Source organism: Temnothorax curvispinosus, unplaced genomic scaffold (assembly GCF_003070985.1).
Source record: "Temnothorax curvispinosus isolate PA1 unplaced genomic scaffold, ASM307098v1 QBEX01004244.1, whole genome shotgun sequence".
Classification (NCBI taxonomy): Eukaryota; Metazoa; Arthropoda; class Insecta; order Hymenoptera; family Formicidae; genus Temnothorax; species Temnothorax curvispinosus.
In genome coordinates, this window is record NW_020214024.1 from 51,094 (window position 1) to 67,051 (window position 15,958).

The 15,958-nt window shown below is 37.5% G+C and overlaps 2 protein-coding genes across 8 annotated transcripts in view; one reads left to right on the forward strand and one right to left on the reverse strand.

Annotated features, from left to right (window-relative positions):
- Positions 1-2,261: 2,261 nt before the first annotated feature.
- Positions 2,262-6,766, reverse strand: LOC112453263 (protein zer-1 homolog). The gene is made up of 9 exons (XM_025013889.1): positions 5,584-6,766; positions 5,205-5,487; positions 4,757-5,051; positions 4,303-4,508; positions 3,997-4,168; positions 3,514-3,837; positions 3,263-3,412; positions 2,931-3,183; positions 2,262-2,823 (listed from the first exon to the last, which is right to left on the reverse strand). Exons 1-9 carry the CDS (start codon positions 6,044-6,046, stop codon positions 2,624-2,626), a joined length of 2,346 nt encoding a protein of 781 aa, XP_024869657.1. The 5' UTR covers positions 6,047-6,766; the 3' UTR covers positions 2,262-2,623.
- LOC112453264 (WD repeat-containing protein 78-like) overlaps positions 6,250-15,958 on the forward strand; it is a 33,703-nt gene continuing 23,994 nt past the window's right edge. The window contains exons 1-6 of one of the 7 annotated variants that reach the window (XM_025013890.1): positions 6,250-6,335; positions 7,093-7,322; positions 7,886-8,353; positions 8,499-8,892; positions 9,308-9,877; positions 10,162-10,987. In XM_025013890.1, coding sequence (XP_024869658.1) covers positions 7,255-7,322; positions 7,886-8,353; positions 8,499-8,892; positions 9,308-9,877; positions 10,162-10,968 — 2,307 coding nt within the window. In that variant the 5' untranslated portion in view covers positions 6,250-6,335; positions 7,093-7,254 and the 3' untranslated portion in view covers positions 10,969-10,987. Of the gene's footprint in view, positions 6,336-6,846; positions 6,938-7,092; positions 7,323-7,885; positions 8,354-8,498; positions 8,893-9,307; positions 9,878-10,161; positions 10,988-11,710; positions 12,053-12,109; positions 12,129-13,542; positions 13,986-15,958 lie in introns of those variants that run through there. The other 6 variants (XM_025013892.1, XM_025013891.1, XM_025013893.1 and 3 more) reach the window with 6 other exon arrangements.

A 15,958-nucleotide genomic window follows, 5' to 3' on the forward strand; every position in this document is an offset into this window, starting at 1 on the left:
CATTTCAAGTGCAAAAATGTTTGGGGATTTAAGCAACGCGAACAAACCTATAATTTGATCTACTGACAATAGTCTCGTTCAGCAGACACAACTGTTGTGTTTGTCTTATCAACACTCTGCGTTGATTGGTTGGTTCTAAAAGTAAGAGCCAATCACGTTTGACTGCTACTCAGCGGCTTGGTCTGCTGAGTAGCAAACGCGCCCAATGAGATTTCGTCTGAAATAATATTGATATTCTATTCAGCCAACGAAATGACCATATTCATTGTTTTTGAACTAATATTTCTCCTACATGTTAAGTAACAAAAAATTAATAATTCTGTCCATGTTAATAAAATAATATAAGTATTGATTATAATTATGTTATTAATTTATAATTATTGATAATTTACCATCATTGTGATTGGTCTTGGAATTATAACTATTGGTCGTAGTTATTAATTACAATAATTAATGTTTTGTAACTACTATTGTTGTTATTTTCATTGAAATACGATTATCGTAAACCAGAATATGAGCCTGTACAAGTAGCCACAATATTTTTTTAAACAAAAAGAAAAAAATAAGGATAGAAAAGAGAATAAAATGCATATTCTTAATTACGATTTTAGATAATACTATATTATACATCGAACAAACCGGGTATGCATTGTCATGTGATTACATCGTCACGTTACGTTGACGCTGGTAACAATAATTAATCGCTGTAATTATTTCTCCGCGCATTCTTGTTGCTGACAAGAATCTATGAAAAGACAAATCTGGAAATTGATTGAAAGTATATGTTTGATCGTGTAACTGGGGCTTAATCGAGTTAATTTTTTCAAGGGTAATTTAATGGTAATTATAACGATATAACATACAAAACATTTAAATCTAATGTACTGCTCCTTCGTAATTCTATTTACACGCAAAATCCTTCCAAGCTTGTCACATCCTTGTTGGAAAAATCCTAGTATAATGAGAACGAATTATCTACGTTATATATTATTATAGATCTACAAGAAAGGGAGAAGCAAAGAAAGGAAAGAAAAGAAAGACCGGAACAAACATCCACATGTCGTACGAAAGTGAATATGATTAGTTAAAGACAAGTATAATAAGCGTGCAAGCCTTAGCTGCAATTATTCATTCTCGCTTTTTTACAATCAAAGCTCGTTACTTTTAATCCGTTAGAACAAACAAACTCCCTATTCTTTCCCGCTATTCTTCTCATATTATCCATATTATTGCGTATTCGCAATTTCACTAATTATTTTTGAAAATTTAGCTGGTTAAGAACAGGGATGTCGAAAGTAGAACTGGCGGTTTATTTCGAAGGCTTCGATGTTCGAACTTCGAAGCTTCGAAGAATCAAAATGATACAATTATTAATTTAATATAATAATAATAATAATAACAACGCAATAGACACACATTTATAAAATTATATGACAAAATCCAAATAAAATTTCTAATGTTGTAATTATGTCGCTTATGTCGCAAATATATTTTTCGAATCTTCGAAGCTGTCGAAGAGTAACAGCCCTAGTCGAATGTGAGGAGGCTCGACTATTAAAAGCGCGTATTATATACATACATACACACGGCATGACAAATGCATTGTTCAAAATTCTACCTGAGTTTAGTACCTGTGAGTTTCACATGCATGAAAGTAAATACGTAGGACTAAAAGTAAGTAAACAGCTTATATTTAATCCATATTTTTAAATCAATAAAAACTTAATTTTTAATTTTTTGACAACAGCCAGTAATCACATGATAAGTGATTAATTTTTTGACAACAGCCAGTAATGGCATGATTCTCTTAGGGCAAGACATTTGTAACACCGTATGTATATCGAGCAGATAAAAGATTTTCAGTTCAATTAACAATTAATTATCGGCAATAATAATAAGTATAAGATGAATATTTGCGAATAATTGAATAGTTGTTTCAAAATACTTCGCGTTCTCCATACAAATCCATGCACACGCCCAAAAACACACACACATACGTACACACGCCCGCATGCATACACAACCTTTGTAATTGTAATATTGAGCATCCGTTCCTTTCCACTTTTTCGTCGAAAAAGAAATAAGTTTGTTCTTTGTAGCTAAACTCTTTGTACGTTTCATCGTTTCTCTTTTTCTCTCCATCTAATTATATATATCGCAGGAATCCTAGATTCTGTCAGTAAAATTGCAAATTGAGATTTTTATTAATTTATATTTATAAATATATTATAAATTATATTTATAAATATAAATATAATTATATAAGTTTATATTTATATATTAACTTTTATTATATTTATATTAATTTTTATTTATTTCACAATATCCCAGCTTTTTGTGGATTCCCTACGGATTTTGGGGAAAAAAAAAGAGTTACACGAAATTCCTGCGACATATACTTATTTCGTCTTAAGTGCAGAAAGTATGACATATGACATAGCACAGCTACAAAGAACAGATCTATCGTTATCAAGTTAATGTAACACACTCATGTTTAATTTGACTCGTCTACGTAATTATTCCTCCGCTATTCGTCAAAGTTATGATACTAATCATAATTTGTTTTGTCTAAAGAGATGATATAAATTATGCGACGTGCATAATGATGTTACTAAGATTTCTTTCAGCCGTCCAGACTATATTCCGCGTCTAAGGCAGAATTAGAAACATTTACATCGTCGGAATGGCTCTCATATTGACAGCAATTTTCGATCACCAAGTTTGCGAGTTCTTTTATACGTTCGTATGGTCTGGAATCTTCTATCACCGTATGTAGCTTCTCTAGCCCTCCTTCTTTTACTACCAATGCACAGTATTTGAATGCTAAAACATCGATTAAATTATATTACATAAAATAGCCAAAGCCAAATAGAGCAAAACAGCGGATATTAAATGATTCGTCGTAAGTATGAATATTATTAAATACGTACAGTATACTTTGGTGAGATTGGCGAGAGCCCAAGCAGCCCAATGTTGACACGGAGGAGTATGATACACATCCAGCAGGCGTAATAATGGTCCAAACGAGCGATAATTAATATTACGTTCTGCATTTAAGTCCCAACTTTCAATCGCTTGCACCATGTATTTAAGAACCTCCTTACGAGTTGGCTTTTCTATTGTCCAAGCGTCAATACCATCAGATGCCATGTGTGCCAATATACCAGCAGCATTGTATGGAACCTATATAAATCGAGAAATATATCTATTTGTGAGCACATTAGGATTAAAAAAAATGGAGAAAAAAAGGGAAATACGAAACCTCGATTCCATCGCTATTAGAACGTAACAGATTGGCGAAGACGGTTACATATCGTTCCTGCATAAGATGGATCCGAAGATATTCGACTTCTGCTACATTACCGAGCAAACCCATCATATTCCTCAACAGTTCTTCTTTATGTGGATATTGCTAAACACATGATAGAATATTATATTGCAGTAGAAACGAAAATTGCAGCTTAAGCTAAATATATCGTGTTTCAACCATCGAACGTATGTTGTAAGACATACCTGTACGCATTTGAGGAAGAGTGCCATGCCTTCCTCATCTAAGAATCGTTGGCAATTTATAGATGTTTCATCTGTCATATTCCACATAGTTGACCATGCGACTTCTAATACATCGTCAAATATATTCGTCTCCACTCTGTACTCGACCAATTCTAACATAGTTTTAACGCAACCCAGTTTGCCGAGTAATCTTTTCTCTTTACCTTCCACTTGACAAGCTAAAGAATTTAATAGATATATGCCAATTCTTTGGACAAAACTTTCTGGCTCTGAGTGTTTGGCTGAATGTAGAAGCACTTTTACAAGGGTTTCATAATTCGACATCTACAGAAATGAATGATAGTTACATTATTATCAAAAAAATGGACTTTTTTTTTTATTAAACAATACTCTTGCGATTTTACCGTAAAGAGTTTAATATGGAAGACTAATGTCTTACGACTCAGCGGAAAAATATATAAAATACTTGAAAATAATACAAACCACATCATGTGGTATGCGGAATTGACACAATGCCAAACAACCGTTCCGCATCATAGTCTCTTCGTCCCTATGTGTGCTCATACCAGCAAGGAGAGTACTGATAATCCTTCTCTTCATTCGCGCTACTAATTCACCCTTTTCCTTCATCTTTACTATGTAAAATAACGTGGCGCTGCAATATGCGATATAAAATTAAAGTTGCAATTGTGAGCACAAATTTAACGGTGCTTTCTTAAAGTCGCAGTTGCTTTTCTTGGCAATGGGCAATTTATAAATTATAGAATCCGCGCCTACGCGCATGCATACCTTCCTGATATCTGTATATGCTTTTGAGTTGGATGCTTTTCCATCGCTTCCAAGACGGTACATAGTGCTTGATCCATTCTATGACAATTTTCATACCTAAATACATGGTATAAGTCACTCAATACTTTTTGTAGCAATTCTTGCTTATTGTCCATACAAACATGAGCTGCGATCAATATTTGATCTTCATTTGCATCACCAGCCACCTAAAGCCAATTCACGAGAAAATAAATAGATGAATAAAAAGTAATTACTTTCACCAACAAATTTTTTGCTGTAACACACAGTTAACAAATTAAAAACTATATATGTATATAACTGTGGACTTTATTTAACAAATATCTCTTTTGTTAAGCATCAGAAAAAAAATTTCAGAATTTTTCGTCTTGTTTTTCATCAAGGACTAAATATAATTAAATGGCGTGAATTGTGGTACAACTCGTATATGTCTCACCACTTTCGCCGGTATGTCATGTCTTCTACAAGCACCGTAAGCAGTTGCAAAAAGTCCTAAAAATTGTAATGGCTTATGTATCCTAGATGCGAGTCCTGGTATATCGGTATATCCAAAATTGGTATCCTCGATATTTGTATCAATGGGACGTTCAGCAACGCCCCTTCCGGCAAGATTTGTGCCGCCAATGTCTAGAGAAACCAATTGGGGTAGACCACTCACTAGGTCAGCTAGGATCTTATTGGGATTATCAAACTGTCCCTGTTTATAATTTGACTGAGAAATATCCAAGTGCCTGTAAAAACATTCTATGTAAATCTATCTTGTCTAATATCGTCTAACAAGTTTTTTGCGTGTCACCTAGCAGTCTATTTTCACTCTAAAAAAATGTATAACTAAGCAAGCTTTACGATCATATTGTTTATATAATCAAAACTTTATAACATACCTTAAATTCTTCAACTGACAGATGTTCATGACAAAAGATTTTGGGTCGGTATTGACCTTGACATTGTACAAAGCTAAGGATACTAAATTTGGTACCAGGTGATAAAATTCAAAAGTATCAATGTTACAACTATTGGACAAGTCCAGGTGCGTCAGATTCGTTAACCCTGCTAAGAGCAGTAAATATTCTGACGAGGGTATTCCTACGTATCCTAATGCGAGACGTTTTAAATTTGGCGTTTTGAAAACGTATCCTCGTTGGTAGTAATTGATAGACGTGCCAGCTGTAACAAGGAGTTACAGACAGTTAAGGTAATAATCCGCTTGTTGTGGATCACGTTACGATGGACTGCAAGACATAAACAACAGCGGTTTCTTACGGGCGTTTAAACTAGAAGGTACGATCATCGAAGTTCCATGGCACGCTAAGCTGTGCAAGTTCTCCGAATTGGCATTAATATGCTCGATGCAAAATTCCGTTAAGTTACTACAATCGGTGAGTTCTAAGTCGTAGAGTTTGTGGCTGACGAGGGTCTGGACCGAGGTGTTGCTCAGGCTGCAATTGGAGATCTTGACGTGCTTCAGTCGGGTCGCCGCGAGGTTTTTGAAGATCGAGAAAAAACAATCGTCGTCCTCGGTCGCCTCGCTGCGTTGCGCGTACTCTATAATCTTGTCGCATATCTCGCTCGGGAAGGTTATCCCCTTCCGCAGCATCCGATGGCCGCGTTTCCCCTTTACCGAGATAATATCGAGATTCTCGCAGATGAGTTTGTAGCACAGATCGGTAAGCCGCTCCGGGCCTACATATTGATCCGTGTGAAATAAGTCATCCAGCTCCGCCATTCTCTCTCGGCAGCTTCTCCGGGATTTTACCGAATCACGACCGAGTCACGCTCATGTAGGAAGACGCGCGCGGCTATGTCTTCCACCTTGTAATTGCGCAATTTCGGCCGTCGACGGTCGACCGCCCGCGAGAAACGCGTGCGTTCAGCGTTGTTGTGTCAAACGTGGGATCAGCTGGGAACGCGCGACATGGCGCGTCAGAGGTGCTCCGTAAGCTCCGTTGTGTATTAGGAATTGTCCGATTCGGGCCGTCGCCGTCGACCGATCGCATTCGACCCGATCCAGTCCCGTAAGTCCCGTCTCGCTCGCCCTGGCGGCGTTAATATGCCATGCGCCGCAACCGCCGCGTCTCGCGAACTCGCGACTCGCGTCGCACCCGACACTCCGGACGCGGGCTGCGTATAAAGAGACACTATATTGACACTAACGGAGCGATTTCGTTCGATCCGAAAATCCTCCGAGAAGCTTGGAGCTACAGCTAGTACAGCTGTTACCACATCACTGTCTCGCTTCTCGCTGTCATGTCATCCCCCACCCCCGCTCCTCGCTCTCAGTTTCCACAATTCCACACGGTTCACGCTTCCCTGCACGTCCTATGTGTACGTGTTCCTTCCTCTCCTATCTCCTTTCGCTCGCATCGCGCGTAGATCCCACGACGTTCGACGTTTCTGACACATCGCTATTCGCTATACCATCTCAGGCAATTTTATCGATTACAGTAAAATATATTACGTAGAACGCTATGTATAGCGGAGGGCAAAAATGCCGTATGGCGTATGCTGTCCGGTTCAGGTGTAGCGAGTACTCGAGTAGATCTGCACCCTGCACCTACACCGAGCTAATCGGATAACAATCTTCGTCCGTCTTATCGATAGAGACATTTACCTAAGGGTCGACATTTTCTTAATTATTTTCTTAATTTGATGAGTTCCTTTTAGCAATTACTATAAAATAAATAAAAATATATTTTATTCAAGGGAATAAAAGAGATTATTTTGATATTTTGATTTGTGTATCTAAATGAAAATATTATTTTCATGTTACAGGTTGTGTAAGATTCATTGACGATTGTACTATTGAAGTAGGTAAATCGGATGGATCAGAGATGCAGTGAGCTGCAGTGGAAAGCAACGAGGAACAAAACAAGAATTTTCATTCGATAAAGTATTTGCTCCCATAAGAACAACGGCGCGCAAGGAAAAGACTCGATGCTCGATCCTCGATCAGATCCCCACCCCCGAGCCTTCTGCATGTGTGATCGCGGTATATCCATTAAGTATTGGGTTCAGTAAAATAAAATGCTCGCAATATAATTTAATTATTATATCATTTTAAACGATACTAATTATTAAAAAATACTTGTTTGAAAATTACGAAAAAATATATGCAGGTTCTTGTCTCTCTAGACTCCTCTTTCCCGATAAGTTTTGAATAGTTTTTTGTCGTGTATTTGGCATACGATGCGCCGCGCCAAACAGCGCCAACGCCATTGCCTCTTTTTAGAAAACATGCTTATTGGTCGCGTTCAGCAGACCAAGCTGCTCAGTAGCAGTCGAACGTGATTGGCTCTTACTTTTAGAACCAACCAATCAATGCAGAGTGTTGATAAGACGAACTCAACAGTTGTGTCTGCTAAACGCGCCCATTGCTTTACTCCTTTTCGATCTCTTACATGAAAAATTGATCAAACGTCGCCAAGGAACCACAGAAAATGGCGATGAGAGCTTTCTCGCGTCTTCAATTATTAATTCCAAACGTTGCTCCCCTACTCTAGAGACTATAAGTTTTTTGGTCCGCACAACGACGCGCAACTCTGTATGTACTCTCTCGTGCTCGCAGAATGAAAACTGGCGACTTCGAATCACCGCAACGGACATCCTCGAGGATTCCCAGCGTTACTTCGTCCAGGATAAAGCTCAGCACTCTCGGACGAGTTCGCAAGACGGGATGCGAGCGGAATGTCGCTTCGGCGCTTCTTGCACAACGACAAGCTCTTCGGGTCATTCACGAAAACGTGGACGTGACGCCGAAGCCGTTGGTCCACGCGGCCTTCAGCACCATCGACGAGAATCAGACGACCGCCCTGGAGACCATCGGATTATTCCAGACCGGAAGCGCCACCCAACTGACGGCATCGCCTTCGAGGATCAGCGGTCTCAGGACCAGTTCCTCCGTCCTTTTCAAGTCCCTCATCTCGATGCCGTCCGACGATTTGCAGATGGAGAGTCTGCTGTCGACGCAAATTTGTGAGTCTCTGCCCACGGAGGACGACGAGGACGCCGCGCCGTCGCCATTTTTTCTGCCTAGGTAACAATTATATATATTATATATTTCGATTACTTCCAAGCGATGGAAATTCAATTTTGCAACATTACGAATTTTTACGAGAGATCTATGTAAAATATTATGAATTTAAATGACATTTAAATGACATATAATCAATAATTTACAGCGACGACTCGGCGATATTCGCGACGCATCCGGAAACTGTGACGATCACCTTAAGGGAGACGCGGACGTTCTTTCTGTTCGAGATGCCGCAGATGACCGAGGATTTGTGGACGCCCGAGGGACAGGCGGTTGAACGGGAAAACGAAAATTACGAATACGTGACGGTAGGACCGGGCTCTAATCGGAAGCTGTTGAACGTCGAGACGCAAACGGTACGCGTGTTGACAAAATCGCGTGGCACCTACTGTGGCTTGAGGCCTCGCAGAAATCAGGGAACGTTCGTGAATAATTGGGTGATTTATGATACTTACGCGGCACCGGAGCTGATGATAGAAAAAAATGGACGTGTGATCGTACATACGAAAGAATCCATTCAACGGATGCGAGAAGCGCAGGTAAGAATCGCTGTGCGCAATTACTTATAAACTTTTTTTTTAAGCCGTTATACCTTTAAAAGATAAAAGGAAAGAATATGTTGTGTATGTGCAAACGTATTTGTATAATTGAAAAATCGATACATCTAGCTTTATTTTTATAAACGAAAAATTAATTTAATTTAATTTGAGAGAACTTTTAAATATGTAAAAAGGATTCGAAACGATAAATGTAAAATATATTTTACACAGGAGAAGAGAGAATATAAAAGATTAAAAATTTTTGAGTTTTTATCCTTTAAATGCTTTAAATTTTTCGACATTTCGGAAGATAGTATATAAGTGTTCGTTAATAAATAAAGCTTGACAAAAAAGTATAGAAACATTTTGTATAAAATAGATTTTGGAGAAATTTTTGTTTATATTTCTGTAACAGGAACTCCGGTACAAGCTCCCCGAGCCTGAAACGACCCCCGAACAGAGCTCCGAGGAGCAATTGTCTCGTATCTGTCGGGAGACAGGATTTCTGGATGCGGCACGCGTGATGGAACGTATAATCGCAAACAATGTATTCGTAGAGGCGCAGAAACGCTTTACTGGCTTAACCAAGCGCGATCCATGCGCCCTGGATTTGGAATTCGATTATCGGCTAGATCTGCTGTGGACATTCGCATGCGAAATGGTGCGTGATCGTCCTGTGGCCGCGTTCCGTTGGAGTCCGGCAAACGCGAGCGTCCTCGCTGTCGCCTACGGCGCCAAAACCGGGTCCGACAGAACGGACGGGGTATTGCTGATCTGGTGCGCCAAGAACCCTAGCCAACCCGGTCGCGAGTACACTTTTGACAGTCCGCTGTCCGACATCGATTGGAGCAAGGAACGACCGAATCTTTTGGCAATCGGTTTTTACGACGGTAGTGTAAAGGTAGTCGATGTCAGCGCTAAGAAGATGAACATCATTAGGCAGAGTTATAGGGAGACATCGGCAGCTTGCTCGCCACATTGGCAAGTAAGAATATTAATTATTACGCACGATATTTATTATTCTAATTTGGTACTGTAAAAATGTATTGAATATGAGAATGTGTGTGTACGTATCAAATATTAATAAATAAGAATATTTTTATTTTCAATTACTAAAGAATATTTATCTCGCTCTTTTCTGTTACATAATTAATGTGTTCCGTGTTATTGTTATACTTTCTTATTTTGTAAATATATAATTTATTTATTAATTACCTACGATATCTATACGGTGCAACTTTGATTAATATTATTTAATTTTTTCACCAGGTTCAATGGTGGAGTGGCGACGAGCAATTTGACTATCAAGAACAGATCTACACCAGTGATCAAGATGGCCGGATATACTGCTACCGTTTGGGCGAAGATTTTTTTGCCACAGAGATCATGCGGTTATATAGAATCGAAGGTAAATTAGGCGGAATTTCTAGAACCGATCACTGTATGGCTTATGACGTGCCCATCAATCGCCAACCGGGCGCCATTATTCTCCGAAGACACCCCGTCGTCAGCAACGTTTACTTTGTCGGTTCCGACGAAGGTTGTGTCTACCGATGTTCTACGAATTATTTGCGTCAGCACGTAGACAGTTTTGTGGCGCACGACGGCCCGATTTACTCGTTCGAGTTCTCGCCCTTTTGTCAGAAGTTGTTTCTGACCTGCGGCGCCGATTGGTGCATCAGGATCTGGGCCGAGGGTCTCACTGAGCCACTCATCACCCTGTCGACAGTAATGGCGTGTGTGAGGAACGCCTGTTGGAGCCCTACATGTTCCACTATCATCGCTAGCGTCGTGAATGACCAGATTTGTGTGTGGGACATCCATAGGAAAACGCACAGTCCAACATCCGTAACGATTTCAACGAATGGAGCGAGATTGGTAGCCGCTGATTTTACGGCGAACGGGAATCAGCTGGTGGTCGCTGATGTCGAGGGCGTCGTCTACGTCTACAATCTGGAAGGCATGCCATTTCCGCCCTATGATCAAACTAAAGTATTGTTTGAGTCCATCCGCAAGGCACTGGCAACCAAACCGGAACTGCTAAGGAAGCTGAAGAAACTCGGCCCACCATTTTGATTGTTTAATTCCTGATGAGGTAAGTACCAAAAGAATCAAGTTATTTAAAACAGAAATTTATTTGTATTCTTATATGAGAATATTTTCTAATTAAATTAGAAGATTATATAGATCATAAAGGGGTCTCGCGTAAATTGTGGAATGAATTCTTTGAGAATTTGTAGATATATTCAGGTATATTAAGCTATTTAAGCCAAATTATCAGAACACAAAAAATTTTATATGGAATTAATTTGCTATTTTTTGCTTTTAAAAGTAAAAAATAGCAAATAATTAGCAAATTAATTCCATATAAAATTTTTTATGTTCTGCTAATTTGGCTTAGATAGCTTAATATACCTGATATATTCTTATATCATCAAGCTTTTAATAAAATAAAAGAAATAAGCCTTTGAAAAAGTATTAAAATATAATTATTCTCAAAAAATAAAAAGATATTTCAACATATATGGACGACTTCTACTTGGGGCTGCTTTATTATCGACTGTAGTCGATAGGCCCTCCCGACACGTGGGGACCCCTCTCGATCTCAGTCTGCCGGTTGCAGTAAACCTCATCGCGATAAGAGAAAGAGAGAGAGATAGAGATAGCAAACTGAGCTCTTGGATTCGCCGCGGGGTCTCTGCCGACGGGGCACGCGGCCGGCGGCGGCCGAGGCCGGGAACGGGGGCCGGGAACGAGGCCCAGGCCTGAAGTCTTCCGGTGTACGCGGGAGGGGAGAGGGGTCATCTCACCCTGCCCTGTTCTCCTCCGTGTTGCCGCTGCTTGTGGGCACGAACCGCGGCTACCGCCGTCAGCGGGCAGTCTCTTATTACGCCCGCGCTCAACTCTACGCGAATTCTAAGTCCTCTTCTTAGGCCGCTCCCAATGATAACGCGAATCGCCCTAAGGATATCAAGACCCTGAAAGTCGCACCGAAATAACGGATTTTACTCGGAGAAAAGAGGAACGAAGCAAAGTTTTAAATCGTCATCGGAAGTACAATGACGATGTGAATATCGTAACTGAGTTAACTGGGGGACAAGATCGAGAATAATACGGGTAACGAATGATAATGCTGGAGAACAACGTGGATTTTGACAGAGTAAGCTGTTTATAGTTTCGGTAGAGAAATGACATACTGATAAAATCAGAGTATGGCTTTATATTAAGCAAGAAAGGTAAAATAGTTTTCTCAAATAAAATGTGAATAATATGATGTGGATATCAGACTTTTGATCGAGTGAGCGTAAATTCAATGATGTCAAAGAGGCTGTTATTAATTTAATAAATAGCGAAAAACATGATTTTCCAATCTACGTGATTGAGCAGGATATTATAGACGACATGGATATCGGGACCTTAGTGGAGTAATAATCACTTCGGTAGGAACGACGTGAAAATAATAACTGCTAAATACAATAATATACTAATAAGATTGGAGATGATAATAATAGTAAAATTAAATGTGTGAGGTTTTTTTTAAGACCGGTAGAATTATTCAAGAAATTAATTATTTCAAAGAAATTACAGTCTCTCTTTTAGATCATTCTTTTTTAATTTTAATTTTTTTTATCTTGGAAATTTTTTGTCTAGAAAGTCATAATTTTCTTATTAAAAAGTTAATTTTATTGAAAAATGATTAATCTAATATGAAGATAAATTGCAATTTAATAGGAACTAGTTACTGTCGATTATTTTATTTAATATCTAAGATTATCACTTATGAAAGATGTACAATAATTTTAATTAATTCTTATTAGATTATTTAAATTAATTATTTCTTTGAAAAGATTAAAGGTATAATTTACAAATTTTAATAATGATTTTTTGCGAATTTTTTTTTTATTCTCTTGTTTAGACAGATTCTTGACTTTAAGTTAGATAAGGGATGTCTCGAACTTATTAAGGGTGTTTTATATACCATCAATCATCATGATTCTTGCTCAAAGCGATATTCAGATCGGTGTTGCACGTGAAGTTTTATCGGTCGGCGTAAATCGATGCTTTCTGCGAGAACGAATGAGAATGGAGCAAGAAAATCTTCCTCTGCTCATCGTGAAGAGAAGCGATTAGCGAACTCGTCGCTTTGGCAGTAGAATCACGTCGGCGTTAACACGCACGCTCTAGGAATCCACGTCGGGATGCATATCGATCGTCGTTGCAATCAGTAATACTTCTCATTCGGAAATATACATATTTTTGAATAGAACAGGAAAATTATTAATTATTGAGAAAAAGAATAAATTGTCGAAGAACAATTTGGTCACATGAAAGAAACTAGTTATTAAAGAAGAGAGAATATTAAAAAAAGAGAACAAAATTAGTTGGTGCAAGAAAAAAGAAAAAAAATCTTTATGTTTATGAAGGGAAAAGGTCATTAAAGAAGAAAAAGAACATTTGTTATTGAGAAAAAGGAAATTTATAAAAAGAAGAAAGATAATAATCCCTACTGAGAAAGAAATCTGTTAATAAGGAAACGGGGAGAGAGAGAAATTTATTGTTACTATTGTTATATTATTGTTATTAGTTTTTAAAAATAAATTAGTTATTGCGGATATATTCCTCTCTACAAATTATAAATAGTAAGATGAACATTGCATTTCTCATATGGAACAGTTGGGTGTGTACCGCAATTCCAATGATGCGGAACCCGCTGTAAACCGCGATCTCTAGGCCGACGACCTTGTAGGATAAAAGAATATCTAGGATCTTTGTTAAGTTCTATAGAAAGTAATTAAAAAAGAAAGAAATATCGAGAACGTTTAGTTGAATATTTAAAATCCATAGTGCATATACGAGAATTTGATGTGAAAAGAGCTCAGTGGTCAGAGAAAGAAATATAGTGGTCACAATGTTTGCCTAGCTACTGTGACAAATTTATTCGTGACGAAAGGTTCTAATCGACTCTCGAGAGTAGCTATTTTTGTTATCATTACTGTGCGCATAGTAGTTCATACAGAAGTTTGCGAGTAGTGTTTGCGAATTTTTGCACGATATGAGCGACGACGTTGCTGGACGCAACGGGTGATACACAAGTAAGTACGCGAAACATTTCCAACTGATTTATTATTATTAATCGACATTCATAGTCTAGCATATATTATTTATTATAGCTTAATTCACATAACTTAGTCCTTTTTCCTACAAATTATACAATAAAATAAAAAAGAAATATAAATTACTTATAATATTACATTATAAAATAATGAATAGTGAATTTTGTAAATTAATCTATCAATATTATTGTATAAATTACAAGATTTTATAAATTATCTAAGTTAAACTTCAAAAAAGTGATAAAAATTTATTAAATTTTTTTTTTAATTTAATCAATTTTTCATCTGACTGCCAGCTCTACTTCAACAATTTTTAATATAATATATATATTTTTTAAAAGCTAGAGAGATATATTTTTCAACTTTGTACTCGATATTTTTATTCAAAATTATCCATCTTTCTCGCGCCTCTCCCTCGCTGGAGAAGAAGCAAAAATAAGTAAATCAATGCTTTGCACAAATTCTTGCCGGCAAAATCGGTGTGATACCCGGGCCCAGGACCGTCAAATGATGGATGCGTTATGTGGCCGGTATTTATTTTTCGCGAGTGCAAAGGCAAACGCGCGTATTGCACGAGTTGCTAGCACGAGAAAGAAAAAGTAAGAAAGAAAAGGAAGAGAGAGAAAAAGGAAACACCATGGAAGCGAGCAACATTGTACCCGCATATAAATCAATCGTGACTCGAATTATAGTGCGAGAGTTTGCGCGATTGATCACTAAAATCGATTTTATCGCTGTGTCCGGTCGCATTGAAATTAATATCTTTAATTGTGTGTGCGAGAGACGATTACTCTCTCCCCTTCGTGCCGCCAAATGTGCTCTGGCGAGATCTTTCTGCGATTATGGTTGCTGATCAATTTAAGTGCACAGGTCGAAGAAGTTTCGGTCTTATCCTTTCCCCATGGACTTTCTTCAGTTAATTAAGAATCACTGTGTACTTTCGAATTACGTGAAGCTATTTCCAGATTATTTATTCTCAGACTTATCCTCCTACAGGCCTTTAGTTTCTTTAAATACATCTTCTTTGATGCCATAGAAATTTCAAGTCAATATTCAAGCATGGAATCATTTATATTTTAAAATACATAAAATATATTAGTCGTGAAAAGTTTAATGTGTAATAAGGATACTCTTTATTAAAATTATACATGCAATAAAAAAAGAACAGAATAGAGGCAACGAGAGAATTTATCTTTTACGCTTTGAAATATATCATAAATCATAAAGAAATATTATTAAATTATTACAATTAGTCGTAATAATGATCTGGATCAATATTCTTATTGTTTTTATTTTTACTGCTATTCTAACATTTTATCGCTACAACTAAAATAATAGCAAACCTATTTATGTCTTATAACCAGTCTTTCCTTGAAAAGATTTTCTCTCTTTCAAATTGATTCACTAGTTTTATTACTATTCGAATAAAGTCGTCATTTGGATCGCTACTACCATTTTCGAAAATAAATTGCTCGTGCATAAGGCGTATCTTGCACTCGGCTGATAACACACACTTCGGTTAATCGCTTCTTTAATATTCGAGATCGAATTCTTGCACGATGATTAAATCGGGTTCTCCAGACGAAAATGTCTTATTTCTCTTCTTCTCTAACTGCCTTTCACTGGCACGGGTCTTGAACCACCATAGTGTGAAGGTTCAGAGTTCAGGAACGTATACTGACTAAAATATATTTCAAATGTATATTTGAAAAAAATTTATGAACGAGATAATTCTGGGGTTTTGAAATAGTTGACACTTGCGAGTTTTCTAGCGTGACTATTCGTCGGTAATAAAATTTATAATCGGTTTAAAAAAAAAAACATGTTATTATAGCAATTATTGTAATATAATAACTTTGCCGAACATACGTTTCAATTAATTGTTAAATTGTAATTATTTGGAGCAGACAAGGTTTTATTATGGAAAAATTTTATCAACTATTATTGTTATT

Coding starts and splice junctions, on each gene's coding strand:
- LOC112453263 (XM_025013889.1), bottom strand. CDS start 6,046: ATGGCGGAGCTGGATGACTTATTTCACACGGATCAATATGTAGGCCCG. Junction 5,052..5,204: donor TGTCAGTTGAAGAATTTAAG/GTATGTTATAAA, acceptor ATGTTTTTACAG/GCACTTGGATATTTCTCAGT. Junction 3,838..3,996: donor TCCGCATACCACATGATGTG/GTTTGTATTATT, acceptor TCATTTCTGTAG/ATGTCGAATTATGAAACCCT.